The following is a 25,919-nucleotide window of genomic DNA, read 5'->3' as shown; positions in this document are numbered from 1 at the left end:
ATTAAAAACACAAACAACAAATGCTGGCGAGAAAATGGAGAAGTGGGAACTTTTAATACATTGTTGGTGGGACTGCAAATTAGTGCAACCACTTTAGAAAATTATATGGGGGATCCTCTGAAGAATGGGAATGAACTTACCATATGATCCAGCAATATCACTTCTGGGTATCTACTACCCAAAAGAATAGAAACCAAACTACCAAAATAATGCATGTGTATCTATGTTCATAGCTGCACAATTCACCATAGCCAAACTATGGAACCATCCAAGATGTCCATCAACAGAAGAATGGATTACAAAACTGTGGGATATGGCCACAATGGAATTTTACTCAGCCATTAAAAAAACTCAATTACATCATTTTCAGGGAAATGGATGGAACTGGAGGACATTATGCTGAGATTAGTCACAAAAAAATAAGAAATCAGATGCTCTTCCTAATATGTGAAAGCTAGGGAGAAAATGGGTCATAGGAGGAAGTCTAGATGAAGCAGGAGATACTGTAGATGAGCAGATAAGACAACTTAACTAAGGGGATGGGAGGGGGAAGAGGGAAATTCTCTAATGTTCATCATGTACATTAGCAAACATATCAGAGTCAATCACTAAGCCAAACATGGAGGGGGCAGGAATTGGGGAAGGGCTAATTGGGTATTGTGTGCATGGATGCCTCCACCATCTTGTACTCCATTAAGATATAAGACTACAACGCACCAATAAAAGCTTTAAAAAAAGAAAGCAAAATATAATTATTTTGAAGGTGGTATGATCAAAATTTTCTGAGATCACAGGGAAAAACAAAGAGTAATTCTTTGTCAGGATGAGGCAATAGATGGGTTTGAGCGAGAGTTTCCAGCTAAGATGTCCATAGGCATTGCCAGCGATTTTTCTGTGCTCCCCTTTTACTCACAGCTCCCTCTGTCACAAGCTAAGGGAGGGCTGTTAGGGCCTCTTACGTAAGAAAAAAGAAAAAGAAATGAAAAATTTCCTGATGTGGGTCTTGCCCACAGTGCAGTACTGTAAAGATTGAGAGTGTTTGTATCTACCATCAAAGGCTTTCACTCCCTGAGAGTGAGGTCGGGTGTCAATTAGTCATTGTAAAGACAGAGTGTGAGCAAAGCAGTTAAGTGACCTTTTTCCAAGGTCTGTCCTGGGATCTGCAGAGCTGAGCTGCCGATTCAGGAGGTCTGACTCGTGGCAGAAGGGCCGGAAGAGCGGTCTCACTGCCCAGGACTGACTTCTAGAGGTCTCTGTCAGCAGCCTCGGTGCTATCATCTAAAGACGACAGGCCATACAACTTAGAGGAAAAGTCAAGACTACACTAAGATTCCGTATAACTACAGTTAGAATGCCAATCATTCAGAAAACAAATAATAATAAATGAGGAGGAGGATACGGGAATAAGCAACACTCTTACCTTGTTGGTAGGATTTAGTACAACCACCACGAAGATCGTGGAGGTTCCCCAAAAGACTAGGAGTGGAACCACCCTATGGTACAGTTATAACACTCCTCAGGATTTTTCCAAAATATTTAAAGTCATAAAGGACTATAACGATACATGCACGGCCATGTTGATAGTAGTACAGTTCATAAGAGCCAAGTTATGGAGCCACCATTAGTGTTCATTAACAGATGGATAGATAAAAACCGTGAGATACATATACATACACATACAAATGTGTCTGCGTGTGATATATATAACATAACATACACACGCACATATATGTGTATATACATTTATATATGAAGCTTTACTCGACCATAAAGAAGAACTAAATTATGTCAATTTCAAAAAAATGGGTAGAATTGGGAAACATCATACTAAGTGAGATAAGGACGACTCAGAAAACTAAGAGTCACATGTTTGCTCGCATATACGAAAGGTAGAGAGAAAGAAGAAAAAGAAAGAGGAAAATTGGGAGGTAGGAGATGAAGGAAGAGAAGAGGGGAGGAAAAGGCAGGATCCAGAAAACAGACCAAATAATGTTATGTCCATATACAAATGTGTCCTTATGAATCTCACCATCATGTACAAAGACAACGCACCAATAAATGATTTTAAATTATCTTTACTCCTCATTAAAATAATCGGCAACCTAACAAAGTGTGATGATTAAAACACAAGAAGGTAAGCTGCCATGTCTTAATGCCATGGCTGGGAGGGCAGACACATCTCAGTAAAGGAGGTTCAGTAACACAAAGGAGCTCACATCGCACCACCACGCACAGGGTGACATTCTCTCAAAACAGGAGAGGACTGGAACCCAGGAGGAAGCAAAATCGGAAGATCCTTGCGAAAAATAACTCGATGAAGGAGACAGAAGTTCACGAGGTAGAAAGTGACTCCCTAACCTACCCCTGACCACGGAACCCTTAGAAAGAGTTCAGCGTCACAAAGATTCGGATTGAAAACCTTGAGCAGATCCCCAAGCCAGGTACAGGGCAGGGGCCACCCACACAGCTGCGCCTGCCTACCACCTGTTTAAAGACCGTTGTGTTGCTAATAACTTGAACAAGCGGGTACATACGGTTGGCAAAATGCCAAAGATGACTAAATTTAATTATGATGACATGCATCTGAGTGTTCTGTTGACAGGCCAGCAATGTTCAGATGAGTAATAAAATAAAAACTTATATAATTCACACACACAGAAAAAAAATATATATACACACACACACATATATATGGTACTGGGGATTGAATAAGGACATACATAATTCACAAAAAATACATATACATATACATATACATATACATATACATATACATATACATATACAGTACTGGGTATTCACAACATATATATGTCCATATGGTACTGGGGATTGAACCCAGGAGTACTCTGCCCCTGAGCTATACCTCCAGCCCTATTTTATTTTTCATTTTGTAACAGGATCTCACTAAGTTATGGATGGCCTCACTAAATTGCTAAAATTGACTGCAATTTGCAATCCTCCTGTCTCAGCCTCCTAAATTACTGGGACTATAGGCATGAGCTATGAAATTTATTTACCTTGCCTTCATTTCATCAAAATCATTACCCAATTAAAAATCAACAGGAGGAACTCTAGATGAAGAAGGAGATTCTACAGAGGAGCAAATAAGGCGACCTGAGGGGATGGGAGGGGAAAGAGGGAAATTCTCTAATGCTCATGATGTACATTAGCAAACATAGCAAAGTCAATCACTAAGGCAAGCATGGGAAGGAGGAATGGGGAGGGAACGAAGTGGGCACTGGGGAAGGGCTAATTGGGTGATGTGTGCATGTATGTCTCCACTACCTTCTATCCTGTTAAGATGTATGACTACAATACACCAATAAAAAGCTTTTAAAAAATAAATATATATAAATAAATAAAAATCAAAAATTTTATATCAATGTATAATTATTGAAATCACCTAGGAAATAAAAAATTATCTGCCTCTATCATTTTAATATTTCTCATTAGAAAATGTAAACTGAAGAAAATTGAAACATCGAATTTTTAAATCTGTTTAAAAAAAATCTATCTTCTAAGTATCCTATCATTCTAAATATCCTGCTATTCCAATATTCTAAATGATCTACTAAAATGCATGAGATATAAATGATTTGCAATTACCATAATTTTACTCTAAAATAATTAAATAAAATTATTTAACTGGCCATATTCATAATCTAATCTTACTAAATGTGTTATAAAAATAAATCTATCCACAATTCTAGCTTCAACATGCAGAGAGTTACTAACATAAAATATGAAAATTGGACTTCATGCCATTTCTGTGGCATATTTACACATGTGAGAATACTATGAATTAGTTCTGTGAAATATTGTCTTTTAATTATAAAAACAAAATTAAAATTTGTTTAATATTGTCAAATATTCCCCAGGTGATAATTCTATACTCTGGAATCACAAGATAGAACCAAAAAATAAAAAAGACACTGGATACTATTGCCAAGTGATACTTAGTCTGTTCAAGTTCTGTTCTAGAGCCAGGCGTGGTGGCGCACACTTGTAATCCCCGCGCTTGGGAGGCTGAGACAGGAGGATCGCACAGGTTCAAAGCCAGCCTCAGGTACTGAGTGAGGCTCTCAGCAACTTGGTGAGACTCTGTTTCCAAATAAAATAGAAAATAGGTCTGGGAGTATAGCTGGAGGTAGAAAAGCCCCTGGGTTCCACCCTCAATACCACACACACATAAAAAAAAAAAAAGTCTGTTCTATTTGTGCCGTCTAGGAAGAGCAATTTAACCATTCATTATCTTTTTAACTCTGATAATAGCATTGCCACCACCCCAAAACAGACAGCCGTCAGACACAGCAGCCTTTGTTCCAAGGGAAGAGGGATGCAGAGACTCGTGTTCCCTGAGCCTGAGCAGTGCGGGTCACAAGAGAGGACGCGCGGTCACGAGCTGCTCTGAGCCAACCCTGAGCGCAGGCTCCGAGTGAGACAGCTCTGCGTTCCTTAGGGAGCCGTGACTCGCCGCCTTCTGCGGAGTCCGCACAGGAAGCCCTCTTGCCCTGGGGTAGGAGTGGTGGCAAAGCAGAGACCACAATACATGCCTGTGACTTCTCAGAGTTGAGGAAAGGCCTGATGACTGTTATAATGCGCCCTTGAAGAAGCTCAAGGTGACCTAGGAGGAAGACATGTTAGCTACTACTAACATGCAGACCACAGAACTCATATCCGAAAGTTCATGTCCTCTACGAGAAGAGCAAGGAGCCATAGAAATCGACACTGAACTCGGGGTACCCGCCAACCCTTCAGGTACATCATGATGGTTCCAGGGGAACCTGCAGATAGCGCCTGCAAGTTAAAGCCCTGCCTCTCATTCCTAAGAGAGACTCTGACCCATCCCCTGGCCATGTCTGCTTTCAGAGAATTCTAAGATAACCTCCTGTATTTTTATTATACAACTTCTCAAGTGTCTAGTAGAACTTTCCTCCTCCTCCTCCTCCTCCTCCTCCTCCTCCTCCTCCTCCTCCTTCTTCTTCTTCTTCTTCTTCTTTTCTTTTGTTTTTTTGTTTGTTTGTTTTTGCAGTACTGGGGATGGAACCCAGGAGCATTCTACCTCCGAGCTATACCCCCAGCCCCATTTTTTATTGTTTATTTTAAAACAGGGTCTCACTGAGTTGCAAAGGGCCTCATGAAGTAGCTGTGGCTGTTTGCAAGCCGTGATCATCCTGTCTTAGCCTCCCAAATGCTGGGATTACAAGCGTGCCCCACCATGCCAGAGTAGAACTTTCTGGTAGGAAACTCTATACTCTGAAATATCAAATGAATATTGATTCAAAATATACATGTGATATCAGGTATGTCAAAACATTCCTGCTGACTCTCCATAACCCTGTATCCATACCTATGATGGTAAGCCTATATGTCACCGGAGCCAGGAGTGTGTGTGTGTGTGTGTGTGTGTGTGTGTGTGTGTGTGCCTGGTACTGTGGCTTGAACCCAGAGGCATTCTACCTCTGAGCTACACCCCAGCCCAAATTTATTTATTTATTTTATTTTGAAACAGGGTCTCACCAAGTTACCGAGGGCCTCACTAAGTTGCTGAGGCTGGCCTTGAGCCTGCTATCCTCTTGTCTCAGCCTCCCAAGTACTAGGATTGCAGGCTTGCACCACCAGCCCCAGCTGGTATTGCTCAGATGTTATTCTGAAAGTGTCTGTGACGGCACTATTGGACAAGATAAACATTTGAATCAGCAGACTTCGAATAAAGCAGGCTGTCCTTCCTCACATGGGTGGGCCTCAGGACTCAGTTAAAGGCCTGGCGAAAATAAAAGGCTGACGTTCCCCAGCAAGAGGGAACCCCCAGAGACAGACACAGTGCTTGTGTGCAGCCCTGCTTCTGCGGCCTTTGGGTTCACACTGCAATCCTCCTGCCTAGTGATCTTCTCCACCAGATTTCAGACCTGCCACAACTACTCAATCCCAGGAGCCAATTCCTTAAACTAAGTCTCTTTAGTTATATGTAGCATCCTCTCCATTCTGTTTCTCTGGAGAACTCAAAAGCAGGATGAAACTCACCTCTCAGTCTTACCACCTTAGCCCCCAGGACTTTGAAAGTCACACCCACCAAGCTTTAAAAGGACTGTAGGATGCTGGGCGTGGTGGCTCACGTTTGTAATCCCAGCCCTTGGGAGGCTGAGACAGGAGGATCTCACAGGTTCAAAGCCAGCCTCAGCTACTTAGTGAGGCTCTCAGCAACTTAGTGAGACCCTGCTTACAAATAAAATATAAGATAGGTCTGGGAGTGTAGCCTGGAGGTAGAAAAGCCCCTGGGTTCCACCCCAGTACCACAGAAAAAAAAAAAAAAAAAAAGATTGTAGGCTCAGAAGATCATCTACATGCAAACTTATCATGCCCTAAGAGGCAGAGTAGAAAAGGCAGGTGCTCCCTGAGAACCTGCAGAACTGAAAGACTGAAGCCAGAGGGAAGGCCCCGGAGTAGGCACGAGGCCGGAATGGAATTCAATGAAACTGAGCAAGCCTTGGAGAGGAGGCATGGCCCGGGAACCATGACGGACATTACACAGAAGCGCTGCTGGAGAGTCTGATGTGTTCACAAGGCCAGAGAAGGAATGTCACAGGGGCTCACGGGTCCATCAGACTAGAGGGAGGTCAGCAGCATGATACTGAGCCAGCTCTCGGATCAGGACAGGGAAATGGAGACGGAGGATGAGACAAGGTCAAGAAGGAGCAGCCGATGTCCGAGAGGCCAACTGTGCTTAAGAGAATTTGCCTGTTCCAAGGTACCTGGAGACTTCCCCGCGGAGAGCACACCAGGGTCATTCAAGATATTCAAAGAGTCCACCCGGCGCAAGAACTGGGACCAGATGGGGACTTGCCTTTCATGAATAGGAGACCAGTGTCGTCTAAGCAGGCCAGGGCCAGGACCCCTCAGCAGGGAAAGGAGAACCTAATGGTGCCCGATGAGACCGGGAATCTGACAGTTAAGGAAATCAGAGTTAAGGAGGACTGGGAGCCGGCCTGGTGACACACACCTGCAATCCCTGTGCCTGGGAGGCTGAGACAGGAGGATCACAGGTTCTTGGCCAGCCTTGGCAACTTAGACTCTCAGCAACTCAGTGAGACCCTGTTTCAAAATCAAAATAATAAAATAGGGCTGGGGGGTTTTGCTCAGAGGTAGAATGCCCCTGGGTTCCATCCCCAGTACTATGAAAATAAAAAATGAACTGGGGAGCCAGGCACGGTAGCACACACCTGTAGCTCCTGTACTTGGGAGGCCGAGACATGAGAATCTCAGGTTCTAGGCCAGCCTCAGCAACTTAGTGAGACCCTGTTTCCAAATAAAAACACAAAAGCAAAAAACTGGGCTTGGTGTGTAATTCAGAGGTAGGGTGACCCTGAATTCAATCCCAGCATCGCAAAAACAAAAAAACAAAAAAAAAAAAAAAGAAGGAACAGGGTAGGTAAGAGGTCAAGGGAACACACACCTCATAGTCCACACAGAATCTAACTCGTGTGTGATTTAAATTACACATGTTGCTGGATTGAGAAATGGGAGAAAAATAAATTCATTTCTGACTAACACTAAAAAGGAAAATCTTCTCGTCACCGCTTTGTGCTTACAGTTTTCCCGCGGCAGAGGAAAACCCAAATAGCATCTGATACGATTTACATAACTTTACATAATTTCATGATTACCGTGCTGCAGAGAAGTTCCAGACCACAGCTCTCTTCCATTTATTTGCCGCCAAAAAAAAAAAAGACAAAATGGAAAACATTCTGGGTGAGCAGCTTTCTACCCTATTCCTAAAAATCATAAGAAGCCAATTCTACAACTTTATTTGGTGACATGTGCCTAATAGTGTAAGTCTGACCGTCCCGACCTAAAATCTTAGTGCTATCATTTAATCAATACACAAATATTGACAGTGCCTCCTTTCCCAACTGCTATTTTTAAAACATTGATTTCAGAACTGGAAAGAAACATGCTTAGCTAAAAATCTACTGCAAGTTGCCTGAGCTGGCAGCAAACACATTTTCTTCAAATGTAAAATAAGAATGTCATACCACCAAGCACATTGCGAGATTGTCCAGGGGCAGGATTGCATACGACGATATAGTAGGGACCCAATAAAAATATTCTGTGGCAAGAGAAACTGTTTGTGTCTTATTTTGTGGTCCTGGAGATTGGCCCTCGCAATGTTCTGCCTCTTGAGCTACACCTCCAACCCTATTTTATTTTTTACTTTAAAACAGGATCTCACCGGGCATGGTGGCGCACGCTTGTAATCCCTGCGCTTGGGAGGCAGAGACAGGAGGATAGCGCAGGTTTGAAGCCAGCCTTGCTGGCTTAGGAGGCCCTGTTTCCAAATAAAAATATAAAAAATAGGTCTGGGAGTGTAGCCCGGAGGTAGAAGGGTTTCCAGGAACCCAGTACCACCAAAAAAAAAAAACAGGATCTCACTAAGTTGCCAAGAGCCTCGCTAAATTGCTGAGTCTGGCCTAGAACCTGAGATTTTCCTGTCTCAGCCTACCAAGTACTGGGATTACAGGCCAGTTCTTAGCATATATACTCAATTTTCCTTTGAATAAACAAATAGAATTCCAGTTACAATTCAAGACCTCCAAAGACAAGAATGTGATTGTGTAAGTCTCACTCATATTACGACAAGTAAAAGTAGTCATATAAATAATAAAATACACCTTTTAAAAATCTACAGTCTCACGAAGCACGTTCAAATACTACTTCCCAGCTTGGCACGGTGGCACACACCTGTTATCCCAATACTTGGGAGGCTGAGACAGGAAGATCTCAAGTTTGAAGCCAGCCTCAGCAACTTCGTGAGGGCCTCGGCAACTTAGTGAGATCTTGTTTCATATAAAAAATAAAATAGGGCCAGGGGTGTAGTTCACACCTCTGATGTTAGAATGATCCTAAATTCAATCCCAGCAAAACACACACACACACACACACACACACACACCCTACTTCTCAATGGCCATGGTTCAATAACGACTGGGGAATAAGTCCTGGTATCTGATGATTTTATAGGCCCATGTACCACTCACCAACATCTTTTTTTTACAATCAACCACAGGAAAAACCACAATTCCCCAAGCCAGTCCTGGGACCAGGCTGTAGAATTTGGCAGGCTCTCCCCACATAACATAAGGCCATCTTCACAAGTTCTCCTAACACTTCATGAATAAACATTCCTTTATTCAAATAAGTTATATATTAACTAACTCCAGCAATTGTGATTCAACTTTGAATGGTAAACAGAGTCATTCTGGCAAGACTGCAGCGTTTGCAATGCAAATTACAGGAATTTTAATATTGGTGAAAATAAAAATTAGTGGCATGATTCCTAAGGCACTGTAATGCCAACGCTTTTATCGCAACAGTAGAAAGCTCACATAAATACTTCCCATTTATAAGCCTCGGGTGGAGGAGGTTATCTGCATATTAATCTCTGCAGGTACTTACCTGCCGTGTCCATAGGAGCATCCTTTCAGGAACTTGGTAGTCACCTGCTAAACTCCAGAGCTCCCCACTCCTGACGTTAAAGGGTAATGTTGCTACTTCCAATAAATAACAGCCACTGGATTAAATTATCTCTGTACATTAGCACCAAAAACAATAATTATTTGGCAGCTATCCTTTGAAACCCTTTCATGTGCTTTATGAAAAAATCAAGCTGTATTGATTTACTAAGCCTAAATGTTTTACATTTTGCTCCGCTAATAAGCGCCGTAATCCCCTGCTACACTTAGTGATGTTTTAATGTAGTATTTTTCTTAATACTTTTAATATGAAAGATTGGTGCCGATTAGCCCCCAAGCAGAAATACTGCTCTCTGAACGGCCAATTGGCCGCTGAGCCCTGGACGCTCCAAGTATGTCCTTATTAATGGATTTCCCTGCCTGCCGAAGGGAGGCACGTCATAATGACATATACTGGGTCTGCTGCCGCGATATTTTTCCTTCCTCATAACATTTTGCATCATAACGACAGCTCACATTAATTCAAAGATTAAATCCATTTAAAATAGCAAGGCAGGAAAAAAATGAAACTGTTAAGGGTTCTATGTGCCTTGTAAAATTATCACCTAAACTAATAAAAAGCATTTTCTCTCTCTCAAAGTAGTGACTACAGAAGATAGAAGCCCACTTTGGAAAATCCCAATACATCCTTAAGGGTCAGGAGTCTGAGGTAGGTACGGTAGCAGATGCCTGTAATTCTCGGACTTCAGAGGCAGAGACAGGAGGATCACAGGTTTGAGGCGAGCCCCGGAAACTTAGCAAAGTCCTCTGAAACTCTGTGAGACCCTGTTTCAAAATAAAAATTAAAATAATAGGGCTGGGTCCCCACGCTTGGGAGGCGGAGACAGGAGGATTGCGCAGGTTCAAAGCCAGCCTCGCTGGCTTAAGAGACCCTGTTTCCAAGTAAAAAGTATAAAATAGGTCTGGGAGTGTAGCCCAAAGGTAGAAGGGTTTCCAGGAACCCCAGTACCACAATAAATAAATAAATAAATAAATAAATAAATAAATAAATAAATAAATAATAGGGCTGGGGGTGTAGCTCAGAGGTAGAATGCCCTGGGTTTGATACCAGTGCCACAAAGCAGAAAAATAGAGATCACAAGTTTGCAACCTCAGGCTGACAAGGAAAGATATCTGGTCCCTTCTGTCATGGGGCAGAGTGGACAGCATCCCCATCACGCCCAGGCTGCCACCCACAGTGACCGCCCCTCAGCTTCCACTGGCCACCGGGCCAACACTGAAAATTCTTAGTTCTCTGGGTCCTAACAAAAATCCAGAGTCTCTCTTTTCTTTATTGAGAGAAATTCTGCCCAAGCAATCACAATAATTTGCTACCCAACTTCCATTAAAATTTCATCATCTCCAACAGGAACAGAGAAGACACTTCATTTCTCTTTCTTGGACAGACACCGAGGCTAGACGTGCACGAACCCTAATTCTCAAGCAAGCCTCGTTCTTCGTGTATAAAATAGGAAGATTTATACCCAGACTTCCTATCTTCCTTCCTTTCCTACCAAAGATCACAAACCAAGGAATGAACTTCAGACTGAAAAGCTCTTCGGAGATAATGTATACTAAAGTCCCTCCTTTCAAAGATGAGGGCAGGCACGGAGAGACCATCGGGACCACATAGCAAGACCCCATCCCAATAAAAGAAGCCAAAAGATAACAGCACGAGGAGAGGGGACTCACGCATGGAGCTCAGTTAATGGCAGAGGCAAGATAACACTTCAGAACTCTGGTCCAAACACAGTACCCCTCCTTTAAGCCACTTTGACTCCTAGGATTCTTAGGAAATCTTTCTATCACCACAGAGCCTCCCAAACAGAAACATTAGTGCCCTGGATGGCTATAACGCGTTAGTATTCTGCGATTCCTTTCAAGTTGAACCACAACAAAGATGGGCTAGGTACAGGATTTACAATGTTATTAGCTCCCCAAGAAAGTCCACGCAAACAAAAGTTGCTGCTCAAAAATAGATGCCCCTATTCCCTCTAGAATGGCTGCCGTCTCTGGTTACAAAGCAATAATTATTCTGTCCTCCAGCAATCAATAAAACCTCTTGCCCCATGAACCTGCTATTTCCTGACTTTGTTCTCTGTACTAAAAGATTTCCAACTCATATTGATTACCTAGTAAATATTTTTTAAGTTCTTAAACACACACACACACACACACACACACACACACACACACACCACTGAAGGAATCAAGTTAACATAACTTGTTATTGTTTGACCTGACATCAAATCTTTCAGTCACATTAAAAGTTTTCCAATTCACAGAATTTTTCCCATTTTTTCATTCTGATCCTGTCATTTGACAGACACCTGTGTCTTGGCTAACAGCACAGTCCATAGGAAACACATCTGATGGTGTTTCTAAGACCGTGGCTCCTGTGACATTTTTCTTCCATGGGAGAGAGAATAGCTGATGAATAAACTATGCCTCTTCTCTCCAGCAACAGCATGAATTTTCATCAAATGAGCCCATGAGCTCTTAGAGACTTAACATTCAATACCATGGAATGTCTCTCTAAAACTAGTCTTTAGAGCGGCTATTATAAAGTACAACCATCTTACATCCTTCCCAAGGGCACTTGGTACTCAAGTTCCAGACTTTCAGAGTCAGGAATAAGGTGATAAAAGTCTCAGCAACAAAAACAGGACACAGCAGGGCTGCAGCCAGGGGTCCAGCCTGACCTTCAGTCCCCTCTCCAAGGTCCTCCTCTAGACTCTCCTTCTTTGGCTGCCCCAAGTATGTCTACACCACACCAGAATGAACCCACATCTGTGTGTCATCCCTGAGTGCATGAGGGCAAATCTACCTAGCATCTCTATGCAGAGCTGGGAGAAGAGGATTGGTCTCTAATTCTCTAAAGACACTGGATAGCTTCCCAGGACCACATCGGTACAACTCATCAACAGGACTGATTTATTCTATGGCCGATCAGAAATAATGGAAAGATTAAATCCTCAATCTATGACTAAATCATAGAAAAGTTAAATAATTAAATAAATAGAATCCAGGCGTGGTGGCACACGTTTGTAATCCCAGCATTCGGGAGGCTGAGACAGAGGGATTGCGGTTTGCGGACCGCCTCAGCTACTTAGTGAGGCCCTTTGCAACTCGGTGAGACCCTGTTTCAAAATAAAGAATAAAAAATAGGGCTGGAGGTGTAGCTCAGAGGTAGTGTGCTCCTGGATTCCATCCCCAGTATCATTCATAAATAAATAAATGTTAAAAATAGGGCTGGGGGGGTTTACTCAGAAGTAGAAGGCCCCTGGGTTCCATCCCCAGCACATCACCAAAAAAAAAAAAAAAAAAAAAAGGAAAATAAGTCATTGGATCTTCTCACCTCAACGTCAGTTTGAATTCAAAGCCAGATCTAAAGTAATGTCATTTATGACCATTTGGGGCCGGGGCTAATTGCGAGAAGCATTCCCCAAGCATGACACCATACTTTCCCTCCCTAACAGGATATCAATTATGCATAACAAAAGTAGTAAGAAAAACAAAACCAGATCATTCTTCCCAATCAGAAAAGCAATGGATTACGACCCCCCCCCAAAAAAAAGAAGATAAAATTCCAATGTTTTGCAAGGCTATGGCCACTGCTAATACCATGGCTACCTCTAAACCCATTACATGTCATTTCAAAAAATAAAGCAAAAATAAAAAACAGGCAGTGGGTACAAAAAGGACACGACACACCTGGAGAGAGGGAGAATGAAAGGGCTTCAAGAACCACGGCTGCCAGGACCACCTACGACAGCACTGAGAGTCCGATTTGTGGCTGAACCCAGCAATCCCACTTACGAGAGCAGACGAGTTTCTTGAATGTCTTTGTAACATGCGGCCATTCTTTCTCAGCAAGATATTCAGCCTCAGCACTACAGCCAGCGGGGCCGCTTCTTAGGGGCAGAGCCACCCTGAGCGCTACAGGAGGTTCAGCTGCCTCTCTGGTCTTACCTGTCTAGGTGTCGGTCCGTAGCAGGTCCCTCCCTCCAGGGACGCACCAAGCACATTTCCAGCCGTTGCCAGATGCCCCTGGGGGCTGAAACGCCCCAGCAGAGAAGCGCAGATCTGTAACAACTGAACTGATTTTTCCTCTCTGAGCTCTGACCATTCTTTTATTTTTGCGGTACTAGGGATAGAACCCAGGGGGGCATCCTACCTCCGAGCTACACCCCCAGCCTTATTTTTTATTCTTTATTTTGAAACAGGGTCTCACTAAGTAGTTGAGGCTGGCTGCGAACCCAGATCCTCCTGTCTCAGCCTCCTGAATGCTGGGATCACAGGCGTGCACCACCACGCCTGGCTTGACCATTCTCTTGAGTGACGGCATTTGTCCTCATCTGTTTAGTGTTTGAAATGCTTCTCAACCTCAGTCTCCCCACAGCAAAACAGATTAAAAATGAGAGAAGGCTCTACAGTCCTGTTCAACCTATCAACTCTCAGAAACGAAAGAAAAGCAACACAGCCAATCACCCGGGAAGACCTCAATCCCAGCATCCTTTAGCCTTCCTGCTCTACCTTCCAAAAGCAATCTGAGGATTAAGTTCTAAGACCTTCACCTCCCAAAGGGCACACCTGGCTCACCATCAGGACCAGCTCTGACCTGTCAAACATACCCGCTTCCCCAGGCCCAACTGCCCTCCAGCTAAGGAAGGCCAGGTAGCAACTTTTAAAGAGCCAGAAGCGCTCCATTCAGGAATATTTACAAAATTCTCTTTGCCCCACAGTGGCTGCAGGCATCCTGAAAAGCGATCACCTGTAAACCGAAACCTTCAATGTGTGGGCTCACCATCCGGGGGCATCAACACCTTGTTGTTCTGTGTGCACCACCCCACGGGGTGCAGGTCCGCTATGACCACGTCGCACCAGAAGTCGGCCCTGCGGTCCTCCCCGTAACCGCAGTAGCGCAGAAGGAGCAGCTGGCCGCAGGTGGTGATGATCGTGGCCACCCAGTACGTGTCCGGGTTGTTCTTATTGGCCACCTCCAACTTCATTCCCGGCTGGAAGTTGCTCTGAATGCTGATTTCAACCTTAAGGAATCAAAGAGAGGGGAAAAAAAATAGAAGGAAAACCCACTATTACATCAGATACATACCTCTAAAAGATTTCAAGGGCTACTTTAAAAGAGACCACAGCTGGGCGTGGTAGAGCATGCCGGTAATCCCAGTACTTGGGAGGCTGAGAAAAGAGGATTGTAGATTCAAAGACAGCCTCAACCACTTAGGGAGGCCCTCAGCCACTTAGTGAAGCCCTGTTTCAGAAAAATAAAGTAAGGCAGAGGTATAAGTCAGCAGTAGAACTCCCCTGGGTTCAATCCCCAGTACCCCCCAAAAATGAGATAAAATAAAATAGAGGACTTTAAGGTAGTATTAATGCTCTAAAACAGGCATGCATTTGTCTATAAGAAATAAAATGGCCAGGTGTGGTGGTACACACTTTTAATCCCAGCATCTGGGAGGCTGAGACAGAAGGATCACGGTTTGTGGACAGACTCAGCTATTTACTGAGGCCCTTTGCAACTCAGTGAGACCCTGTTTCAAAATAAAGATTAAAAATAGGGCTGGGGGTGTAGCTTAGTGGTAGAAAGCCCCTGGGTTCCATCCATAGTATTGCAAAATTAAATAAAATGAGCCAAGTGTGGTGGTACACCCTGTAAATACCAGTTCTTAGGAGGCTGAGACGGGAGAATCACAGGTTAAAGACCATTCTCAGCAATGTACCAAGTCCCTTTAGCAACTTAGTGAGACCCTGTTTCAAAATTTAAAAAAAAAAGTAGGACTGGGGATGTAGCTCAGAGATAAAATGCCTCAGTTCAATCCCCAGTACCACAAAAAGGAAAAAAAAAAGATAAAGAAATAAAATGCCTAATGCTTGCCACAAGTATAATGCTAAATTTTCTAGGTGCCACATTAAAAAAAAGAAAAATTAATTTCAATGATATTTTATTTTATCCACTATACCCAACACATTATCATTTTAATATACAACTAATAATAACTAATATAAAAATAAAAATGAGACATTCTTCTTTTTGAATGAACCCTCCCAAACTTGGTATTGTGTCCTACACACAGAACATACCTCAATTTGGGCAACAGACTTATCAAGTACCCAGTAATTCCACGTGATAGTGGCTACTGCACACAAAAAATGCCAACATAGAAAACGGATTTACTGTTTTCCTTTCTTTTTTTTTTAATTAAGGGTTATACTATATTGACATTTACAACCCTCCCTTCTCCCCCACAAAAAAGAGCCATCCAGCCTGCTGGGTGTCAGCATTCCAAAGCTGACATATTGGTCATTCCGTCCATAAGCAGCGCGTACTTAAAAGAGACAGTGGAATCTTATATTATTCATCCAATAGTACTTTTCTTTTAGTAGTGGTCGGGGGAAGTCGACTTCCTGAAGGACAGACACCAGCCTTCAGGACACTCCTCTGTGAGTGAAATGGACGGTGTCATACACCTGTAAACCCAGTACTTGAGAGGATGAGGCAGAAGGATTGCAGGTTCGTGGCCAGCCTCAGCAGTTTAGCAAGGCCCTCAGCAACTTAGCAAGACCCTGTGTGAAAATAAAAAAAGAAAATAGAGCTTGGGGTATAACTCAGAGGTAGAATGCCCCTGAGTTCAATCCCTGGTACTAAAAAAAAAGTTTTTTAATTATCTTAATTTGCTTATGAAACTCAGCCTAGACCTTTGCTCTGGATAGCCTCTTGGCAGGAGGTAAGGTGAGCGAGTTATTTCTCAGAGTTAAGTTTTCATTCACTAAAGCAATCTTCGGGCCTAAGAGCATGGGTCTTGGAATATTTCCCCTGTCTTTGCTAATGATATCGTCACAGTTATCTCGCACCTAAGCAAAAATCTGATAGGAACTCAATTTTTATTTTTATTTTTCTGTGACTTGTCCTCTGCTGAGCATGCTGTTTGCATCACTCAAAAAAAATACCATTGATCAGAATGATGTTTTTTTTAAGATCTAAATGCTTTCAGAGTATATGTATGGTCATTCCTCTCTTCTGATTCACCTGCCCACAAATGACTCAAACTTTCCTGCGTCCCTTCAAAATCAAAACATCAGTTCATGATAAAAACATCCAGCTACTACACCTAGGAGGAGTCTTTCCGAGAACATCATCTTGCCTGAGCAGCTAACTCTGTGTATAATGGAATCAGCCTCACCTGCGGTCCAATTTATCTGTAGCTATAAGAACCAAACCAACTTCCACAACCCCTCCTGTTCCTAAGAAATTGCGGCTCAAGCCAGGCATGGTGATGCACACCTGGGATCCCAGTACTGGGAGGCTGAGACAGGAGGACCACAGGTTCGAGAACAGCCTCAACAAGTAGTGAGACTCTCATCAACTTAGTGAGATCCTGTTTCAAAAGAAAAATAAACTAGAGCTGGGGGTGTGGCTTGGAGGTAGAATGCGCCTGGGTTCAATCTCCGATACCACACAAAAAAAAGAAATAAAAAAGAAATTGTGAGTGAATGTCCTCTTCCCTTTCCTTTCCTTTCTTCCAATTGGTTCTTGGGCTTCACCCACAAGTCATAGAAAACGAGCTTTTGACGTACATGTTTGAAGGATGTGTGAGGAGCCGCCCTAGCACCGGTCTCTTCCAAATACTCTCCCCAGTTAAAATCGATGTCCTCTATGCTTGAACTTTCTTCTCCTGGAAAGAAATAAAAGCAGAATGTCAGTCTTATCTAGGGTAAAGAATAACCTGTGCTGCTAGGACTTTACCAAATATATCTGCTGCTGCTTCTTTTTTTTTTTTTTTTTTTTTTTTTTGGTGATACTGAGAATTGAATCCAGGAATATTCTATCTCTGCACTATACCTCCAGCCCTTTTATAGTATCATTGTTTGTTTTTGAAACCTAGCTCACGAGGTTGAGAGTCTCACTACGTTGCTGAGGCTGTCCGTGAATCTGTCGTATTCCTGTCTCAGCCTCCCGAGTCCTGTGGTTACAGAGGCTTGCACCACCAGGCCCAGTCTGCTTTTACCAAATTTTAATTCATTACAAACTACATTTCCGGTCCCTCCCCCATTACAACCAGCTGGTTTTATAATGTATTTTGGGACCTCACTCAGGAATTCAATTGAGTTGATGGAGAGGTCAGACAGACAGACAAACGGCCCCCAGAGTGCCTGCCTGGTGGAGTCAGAAAACCAGCAAGCTCTGCCACTCTCTGCTGGCCCAAAGGAAACACTTTATAAAGCACCCCAAAAGTCAAGCCTAGAATAGGATTGAAAAATAAAAACTTCATGCCTAGCACTGGTGACTTTAACCATGCTGTTTCAACCATAAAGTCATATATAAAATTCAGGGTCACTCATAACACGACCTTTTAAATTCCATCACGCTCAACCCTTGGTCGGGCCTGCGCACCCCAAGCGGCTGGTTCTCTAAAGACATTTCAATGAGCAGCAGATAAACACGCGATGTTTATGAGGAGAGGGCTCATAAACCCCGAGCAAATATTTACAGCTGATTCATAAACCTCTTAAACCCATAAACATTTTCTCAAGGAAACTCTGACAATCTCCCTCCACCGTAAATGAGCCGGTGGGAGAGCTCCCCCCGCCCTGATGTCATGAGCATGGACTATGAAAAGCCATTAAGAAAGTTTCACAATTTAAAAAGAGAACAGGCGTTTCATTAGTGACGACCCCGTATTAGAAAACAGAAAACTTTGCATGGGACCAGAATATTCCGTAATAAACATAAAAGGGATAGCTTATGAGAAGCTGGAAGACAGACGTTAGAGTGGAAAAAGCAATCCACCAACAGCCCATACATCTTTTTCTTAAGTAATAAAATCTTGGGGTTTGTAAAAAAAAATTTTTTTTTTTGGTGGTACTGGGGTTCCTGGAAGCCCTTCTACCTCTGGGCTACACGCACAGACTTATTTTATATTTTTTATTTATTTGGAAACAGGGTCTCTTAAGCCAGCGAGGCTGGCTTCGAACCTGCATGATCCTCCTGTCTCTACCTCCCAAGCACGGGGATTACAAGCGTGCGCCACCACGCCCAGCGGGTTTGTACAATTTTATAACCTGAAATGAAGCTGACTTTTGCAATGCTGAACATTAAAACCCATAACCACTACCCAATAAGAGAACTGAGAATTAATAGATTGTGAATTAAAAAAAAATCTTACCAAGGACCTTCTTATGGTCAAAAAAAATTAATGTGGAAATAGACATGAAAAAGACATTAAATCTTTCTTACTTTTAGGGACGAGGTGGGGGGTACTAAGGATTGAACTCAGGAACTACAGCCCCCATTCCTTTTTATTTTTTATTTTGAAACAGGGTTTCTCCAAGTTGCTGACGGTCTCACCCAATTGCCAAGGCTGGCCTTGAACCTGCCATCCTCCATTCTCCATCTCCCAAGTATTACAGCCACGACGCCCAGCAAATCTTTCTCACTTTAAATACTGATAGTTTATACTATTAAGGGGGTAGAAAATGGAGCAATTTTAGTTGAAAATAAGAACAGAGGCTGCCTGTCCACCCTAGACCTGAGGTCACAACACGAGGTTCCCCTGCAGCCAGGGACCTTCTTCGGAACATGAAGGTCCTCATTACTATCCAGATTAGCCCAACAGCCATAATTTTTCTAGGGGAAGGGAAGAAAAAGAAAAGAAAAATCATCTTCCCCATGAGAAGCAGGGACTATTCAAACGAGAACTAGACGAAAACTGGGATGGGAAGGGGCAATACCGTCCAGTCACACAGAACTACATCTTCTCAGCAAAAAGTCTAAGTCCTAAGTCTTTCTAATAATAATGACTCCTTCCAGGCATGGTGGCTCAGGCTTGTAATCCCAGCATTCAGGAGGCTGAGATAGGAGGATCTCGGTTCGAGGGCAGCCTCGGCTACTTAGTGAGGCCCTCTGCAACTCAGTGAGACCCTGTTTCAAAGTAAAGAATAAAAGATAGGGCTAGGGGTGTAGCTTGGAGGTAGAATGCCCTTGGGTTCCATCCCCAGTACTATATATATAGAGAGAGAGACACCTTTTCTTTCCAAAGAGAAGGGCCTGGGCCCCAGTTCATCTAATCCCCTGATAAAGTGGGGAAAAGACTCAAGCAAATATTTCCAGCACAGTTCTTTCTGCTCAGAACCTGGCGGGGTCTAGATGTCTCAGCAACACGGTACCTGCAGACGTCATCAATGTGGAGATCTATTTATTACCATGTCGGCATATTGTTCTGCTCGCTTTTAATCACACTGAAGATGCCTGGAGCCCCAGCGGGGCGGGGTGGGGTTTCTGGAACACTCTGTTCCTCATGCCCCTGGGATGACGCTGTCCACCTGTCCACCTGTCCACAAGGGAGGCCCAAGGTGCCTGAGGTCTTTCTTCTCCCTGTTATTCCAGTAACAGGTTCAGTGTTCTTAGGATAAAGAGAATTTTCTTTTGGTAGTGGTGGTACTGAAGATTGACCCCAGGGGCGTTCCATCTCTGATCAACACTCCCAGTCCCACTTTATCATTTTATTTTGAAACAGGATCTCGCTAAGTGGCTGAGGTACTCGCTAAGATGCTGCAGCTGTCCTCGAACCTGTGATCCTCCTGTCTCAGCCTCCCAAGCACTGGGATCCCAGGCATGCACCACCACGCCCGGCTAGGAAGAGGAATTTTCATTTTGTGCCTGAAGCACTTACAGGACAGGAGTGTCGGTTACTGATTCTCAACTAGGATTTGAACTTTCCTTAGGAAAAGAAGCCAGAAGATAAAATTAAAATTTTGAAAAATGAAACTGCCAGTGGGGCACAGAGTGTATGTGTTTTTAGCTGAAGTTTTCCCACAGAAGGATCATCACCGCAAAGAATCAATGTACCCGGGATGCGGGGTGAGGAGAACCCAGCAATAGAGAAAAGCACCCCGAGACAACCAGGTTAGCTTTTTTTTTTTTTTTTTTTTTTGGTGGTACTGGGGGTGGAACCCAGAGGCTTTCTACCTCCAGGCTATACTCCCAGACCTTTTTTTTTTAATATTTTATTTGGAAACAGGGTCTCACTAAGTTGCTGAGAGCCTCACTAAGTTGCTGAGGCTGGCTTCGAACCCGTGCGATCCTCCTGTCTCAGCCTCCCAAGCACGGGGATTACAAGCCTGTGCCACCACGCCTGGCCAACCAGGTTAGCTTTTGCATTCATGTGCATATGTGTGCGCACGCATGGGAATTGAACCCCAGGGCATTCTACTTCTGAGCTACATCCCCAGCCCTATTTTATTTTTTATTTGGAAACAGGTCTCACAATGTTGCTGAGGCTGGTGTTGAACCTATGATCCTCCTGTCTCAGTTTTCCAAGCACTAGGATTGCAAGCATATACCTATACCCCCAGCCCTATTTTTTATTCTTTTTTTTTTTTTTTTTTTTTTTTTTTTGGTGGTACTGGGGATGGAACCTCCGGGCTATACTCCTAGACCTATTTTATATTTTATTTGGAAACAGGGTCTCTAAGTTGCTGAGAGCCTCATTCAGTAGCTGAGGCTGGCTTCGAACCTGTGTGATCCTCCTCTCTTAGCTTCCCAAGTACTGGGATTACAAGCATATGTTTTATTTTATTTTTTGTAACTGAGGATTGAATCCAGGAGCATTCTACCTCCAGGTTATACCCCACCCTTTTTTTTATTATTCTTTATTTTGAAACAGAGACTAACTTGTGGAGGGCCTCACTAAGTAGCTGAGGCTGGATGCGAAGCTGTGATTCTCCTGTTTCAGCCTCCCAAGTACTGAGATTACAAGCATGCACCACGCCTGGCAAGCATTTAAACTATTAACAACAGAGTCAAGTTTGATTCTACAAGTTGTTTATTTCTTGCAGCGCTGGGAATCGAACCCTGGCATACTAGGCAAATAATGTACCACACTGAGCTATACCCCTAGCCCCATTTATTCTATTTTCTAACTGTTAGTACATGAAATGTTTTCAGTTCTAGAATCACTGGTGGTGATGTGTGGTTCTGAGACCCCCTGAAACATGTTGGAAAGAGTTTCAGTGTTGATCGTCTTCTCCTGGGGAGAAAAAAAATCTCAGATGAGATTTATGGACTGGACGTCCAAGAGAAAGCACATTCGATATTCTTCAGTGAGTTCTAAATTGACTTGTGAATGAGAGAGGTTAGCTGTAGGAGCATGAGTTTTAACTGCGTGCAGGCACTCAAAATTTTGAGTCCTTTACACATGTTAGATCAATCCTTTAACATCCTGTGACATGGCTACTTTACCATCATCACCATCATCATCATTATTGTTACATGTGTGTGTAAGTCTGTGTGTGTCTGTCTGGAGCACTGGGGATTGAACCCAGGGGTATCCTATCTCTGAGCCACACCCCAGCCCTGTTTTATTTTTCATTTTGAAACAGGATCTCACCAAGTTGCTCAAAGTCTCCTATACTGCTGAGGCTGACCTTGAACCTGCGATCCTCCTATCTCACCCTCCCAAGTACGGGGATTGCAGAATCACCACTACACCCAGCCTGCAGTGGCTGCTTTTATATTTTATATTTTATAAATGAGGAAACTGGACAAGAAGGCGAAGCCACTTGGGTGGTGTGTTGGCATCACGATTTAATCTCAGGTGCCCCGAAGCTCTGGAGCTGGTGCTCTGAAACTCTGGGGGTCCCGTGCTGAGCTAAATCAGTGGGAATCCCGACCTCCCAACACCTGTGGGACAAGGTACAACCCAGATCCTTCCCTGAACTTGTCTCCTGTCCCTGTTCACAGCCAGCCTCAGCTACTTAGTGAAGCCTTCCGCCTCACTAGAAAGACCCTGTTTAAAAATAAAGAATAGAGCCCGGCGTGGTGACGCACGCTTATAATCCCAGGGCTTGGGAGGCTGAGACAGGAGGATCGCACAGGTTCGAAGCCAGACTCAGCTACTTAGTGAGGCTCTCAGCAACTCAGTGAGACCCTGTTTCCAAATAAAATAGAAAATAGGTCTGGGAGTATAGCCCGGAGGTAGAAAGCCCCTGGGTTCCACCCGCAGTACCACCAAACTAGAAATTTAAATGCTCAAAACTAGACTTGGCTTTCTAGATTGAATTCAGCCTTTGCCCTCTCCACAGTTTTAGACCCTGACCCCGCTTGAAATTGATAGCATTGCTGGGCAAGGTGGCACATGCCTGCAATCCCAGTAGTGAGGAGGCTGAGACAGGAGGGTTGTAGATTCAGGGGCAAAGTCAGCACCCTAGGGAGACTTAATAAGACCCTGTTTCAAAACAAAAAGGGGTGGGGATTTAGGCTGGAAGCAGAATGTCCCTGGATTCGATCTCCAGTACCAAGGAGGGGAAAAAAACCTATAGCATCATCTGAAAGTTTCCTTACTAAACAAGTACACGTGGAATCCCAAATGGAAGAGACGGGTCCGCCATATGGGGAAGGGGAGGAACCTGGGCCACTGTCTGTAGTATGTAAAGATAATTTAAAGTTATTTACAAATGCTGTTTCTGTTAAAGATCTGAACATCTTGTATGATTTAGGCCATCTACCATACAAGAAGTCAGGAAGTAAGTAGGTATGATTGTTTAGCATGGAATCCTCCTCCCCGCCAATGATTCCATCCTCACTCCCAGACTTCCGGCGCACCAAACCATGTTCAAGGAAATGTCAGGGTGAATAATTTCCTGACAGAAGATTATCATTAATGAGTTTCAGCATCTACTTAAGCTGGATAGATATACTGCAGCTGCAGGAAAATGAAAAGCCAATACATCGTTGGCTTTTAAGAAGTTTTCCAAACACACTTAAGCTGAAAATGACACCGTAATAGACGCTGATGTGCGCGGGTGATTTGCTACAAAAATTACGGCAAAAGCTGGAGAACCTCACTCAGCAAGCATAAGACTACAAAAGGCATAACTGGACTTAAACAAAAGCAGAATCGCTACGATGAACCTTCAGCCTATGGCACAATGTCTTCTCAGAAGACAATCTCCAGATTTTCGCTGGGGAACCATGAATCATTCGCCTCTATCTGCGAAAGAATTTTTTTTTTACTCAGACTTTCTTTGTAGAGGACCTGAAAGGGAGCCAACTGAATCAATTCTGAAATGACAGCTAGTATCTTTCATCCTATTAATGCATTCAGTTATTTCCGGGGCTTCCAGATTTTTTTTTTTAAGACAAAGACACAATTTTAAAAACTTAGTAAATTCAGTGATATTAAGCAATCTGTAATTCTGCCATTGGCCCGTCTGATCAAACCATGAAGATAAACTTGGTAACTTCTTTAGGGACTGGATGAATCTTCCGCTGAGCTAATGAGTGCTGCTTTTTACATGAATTCAGCAATGCAAACCGTGTGTGAATCAGAGAGCTAAGTTGTCCTTATTTAATTTGCTGTTCTGTATAAATAATGCAATCCTTTTTTTAAAAAAAAAGTAGTTTATCTAAATAAACTCTTTGTTATATAAATATTTAGGAAAAGACACATTTATGAATTCATTCATTATTAAAATCTAATCAAGGGCTTTTGTGTGTTTGGTTTTTGATTTGTTTTATCAGATCCTCTTGAAGGGAGTAATACCACAAAATCACGTGGCCTTAAATTTTTTTCACATCATCCACTTTTCTGAAACTTTTCGACATTTTTAGAGAGCATCTCAGGTCACTAGCACCCAAAGTTTGGGCAGATCCGGTCCTTCTGTCTCTCTGTGGCACATGGGAGAGAATTCTACTTCCCAGCCTGCCTTGCAGCACGAAGAATATATAACCAAGTTCCAGTCAACAGGTTCTGAGTAAAAATGGCACTTGTCCCTCCTAAGGTAGTGCAATGAGCCGATGGTTCAACACCTCCAGCCCTGATTTGCTCTCATGACCAACCTGGGCACCATACTGAGGCGCAGCCCTGTAGCATGGTGTCCAGTGAGCAGGTGGATTTTTCAGAGATAGTATGATGATTTTGAAAGCCTGGCTAGCCGGGCATGGTGATGCATGCCTGTGATCCCAGCACTTGGAAGGCTGAGACAGGAGGATCGCAGTTCAAGGACAGCCTTAGCTACTTAGTGAGGCCTTCTGCAACTGAGTGAGACCCTGTTTCAAAATAAATAATTTTAAAAATAGGTCTGGGGGTATAGCTCAGAGGTAGAATGCCCTGGGTTCCATCCCCAATACTGCAGAAAGAGAAAGAGAAAGCGAAAGCGAAAGAAAGAGGAAGAGAAAGAAAGAAAGAAAGAAAGAAAGAAAGAAAGAAAGAAAGAAAGAAAGAAGAAGGAAAGAAAGAAAGAAAGAAAGAAAGAAAGAAAGAAAGAAAGAAAGAAAGATAGATTACTCACTTTAACCACTAAGATTTACAAGTGACGGATCACTTCACTATAACTTAGCTTGTACTGTCTAGAATAGTTTGCATATATGTAGCTATATCCTTGGGAATCCTGATGTGTGTGGATGATATACTACAGGCCATTCCATGACTAGAGTTATCTATAAGATGCTATATCCTTTGAAACAGGACAGAAAATCTCAGGAACAAAACTAGGCATGGTGGCGATTGCTAATAATCTTAATACTTAGGAGGCTAAGACAGAAGGACACAGGTTCGAGGGCAGCCTCAGCAGCAATACTGAGACTCTCATCAACCTAGCAAGACCCTGTTTCAAAACAAAGAATAGAGACAGCTGGGGGTGTAACTTGAAGATAAAATGTTTTGGGGTTCAATCCCCAGGATTAAAAAGGAAAGAAAGAAAAACAGATCGATCCCAAGAATAGGTAGTAGGCAAGGTCTAGAAATATCACCCCCCCCCCATTTTCTGGACATTTCAGGAAGACATTGGTCAATCCATCATAAAGCCAGCAGGCCAGAGTGAGTCAGGCCCACCTGAGTCAAGGTCAGCGCTACCGTTAGCCGAGCCGGCGCGCTCCTCCAGGGATGAGGACGAGGGCTCCTGCATCTTGGAAGCTGGCAAACTGCTCTCCATGTTTGACCAGGAAGTATCCTCTCTCCTTATTTCATCCTGCAGGAAGAATTATCTAAAAGGGACCAAAAAAAAAAAAAAAAAAAGTCAAGAGGCAATTTATAGTCATTATATTTTATATTATTATATTAACTTACTTCCAAGAACTTCAATCGTAATATCATCCTGGCAGAGTTGCGACCAACTGATAATAACATGTAGAATGCAATGCAATATGGAGAACTTTAATGTTGAAAAATATCGGGAATAAAAACTGACGAGGACCTCTCTACACAATGCCAACAAGGGCCCACCACAGCAGAACCATCAGTTTCCTCGAAGTCCTTAGGATGACTCGCTGGATGGATTGTTTACCAACAAATAGAACCTGAAATTGGCACACACTTGTAATCCCCGCGCTTGGGAGGCTGAGACAGGAGGATCGCACAGGTTCGAAGCCAGTCTCAGCTACTTATTTAGGCT

The 25,919-nt window shown here is 43.2% G+C and overlaps 1 protein-coding gene across 1 annotated transcript in view; it reads right to left on the bottom strand.

Moving 5' to 3' along the window:
• SFMBT2 (Scm like with four mbt domains 2) overlaps positions 1 to 25,460 on the bottom strand; it is a gene marked incomplete at both ends in the record, with an annotated part of 206,960 nt that extends 181,500 nt beyond the window's left edge. The window contains 3 exons of the mRNA XM_080717257.1: positions 14,320 to 14,560; positions 17,106 to 17,200; positions 25,361 to 25,460. Coding sequence (XP_080573383.1) covers positions 14,320 to 14,560; positions 17,106 to 17,200; positions 25,361 to 25,460 — 436 coding nt within the window. The remainder of the gene's footprint in view (positions 1 to 14,319; positions 14,561 to 17,105; positions 17,201 to 25,360) is intronic.
• Between the last annotated feature and the right edge of the window lie 459 nt (positions 25,461 to 25,919).

This window comes from Muscardinus avellanarius (genome assembly GCF_963383645.1).
Source record: "Muscardinus avellanarius genome assembly, chromosome: 20".
Classification (NCBI taxonomy): domain Eukaryota; kingdom Metazoa; phylum Chordata; class Mammalia; order Rodentia; family Gliridae; genus Muscardinus; species Muscardinus avellanarius.
Note: the sequence above shows the minus strand (reverse complement) of the source record. Positions and strands in the feature narration are given on the sequence as shown.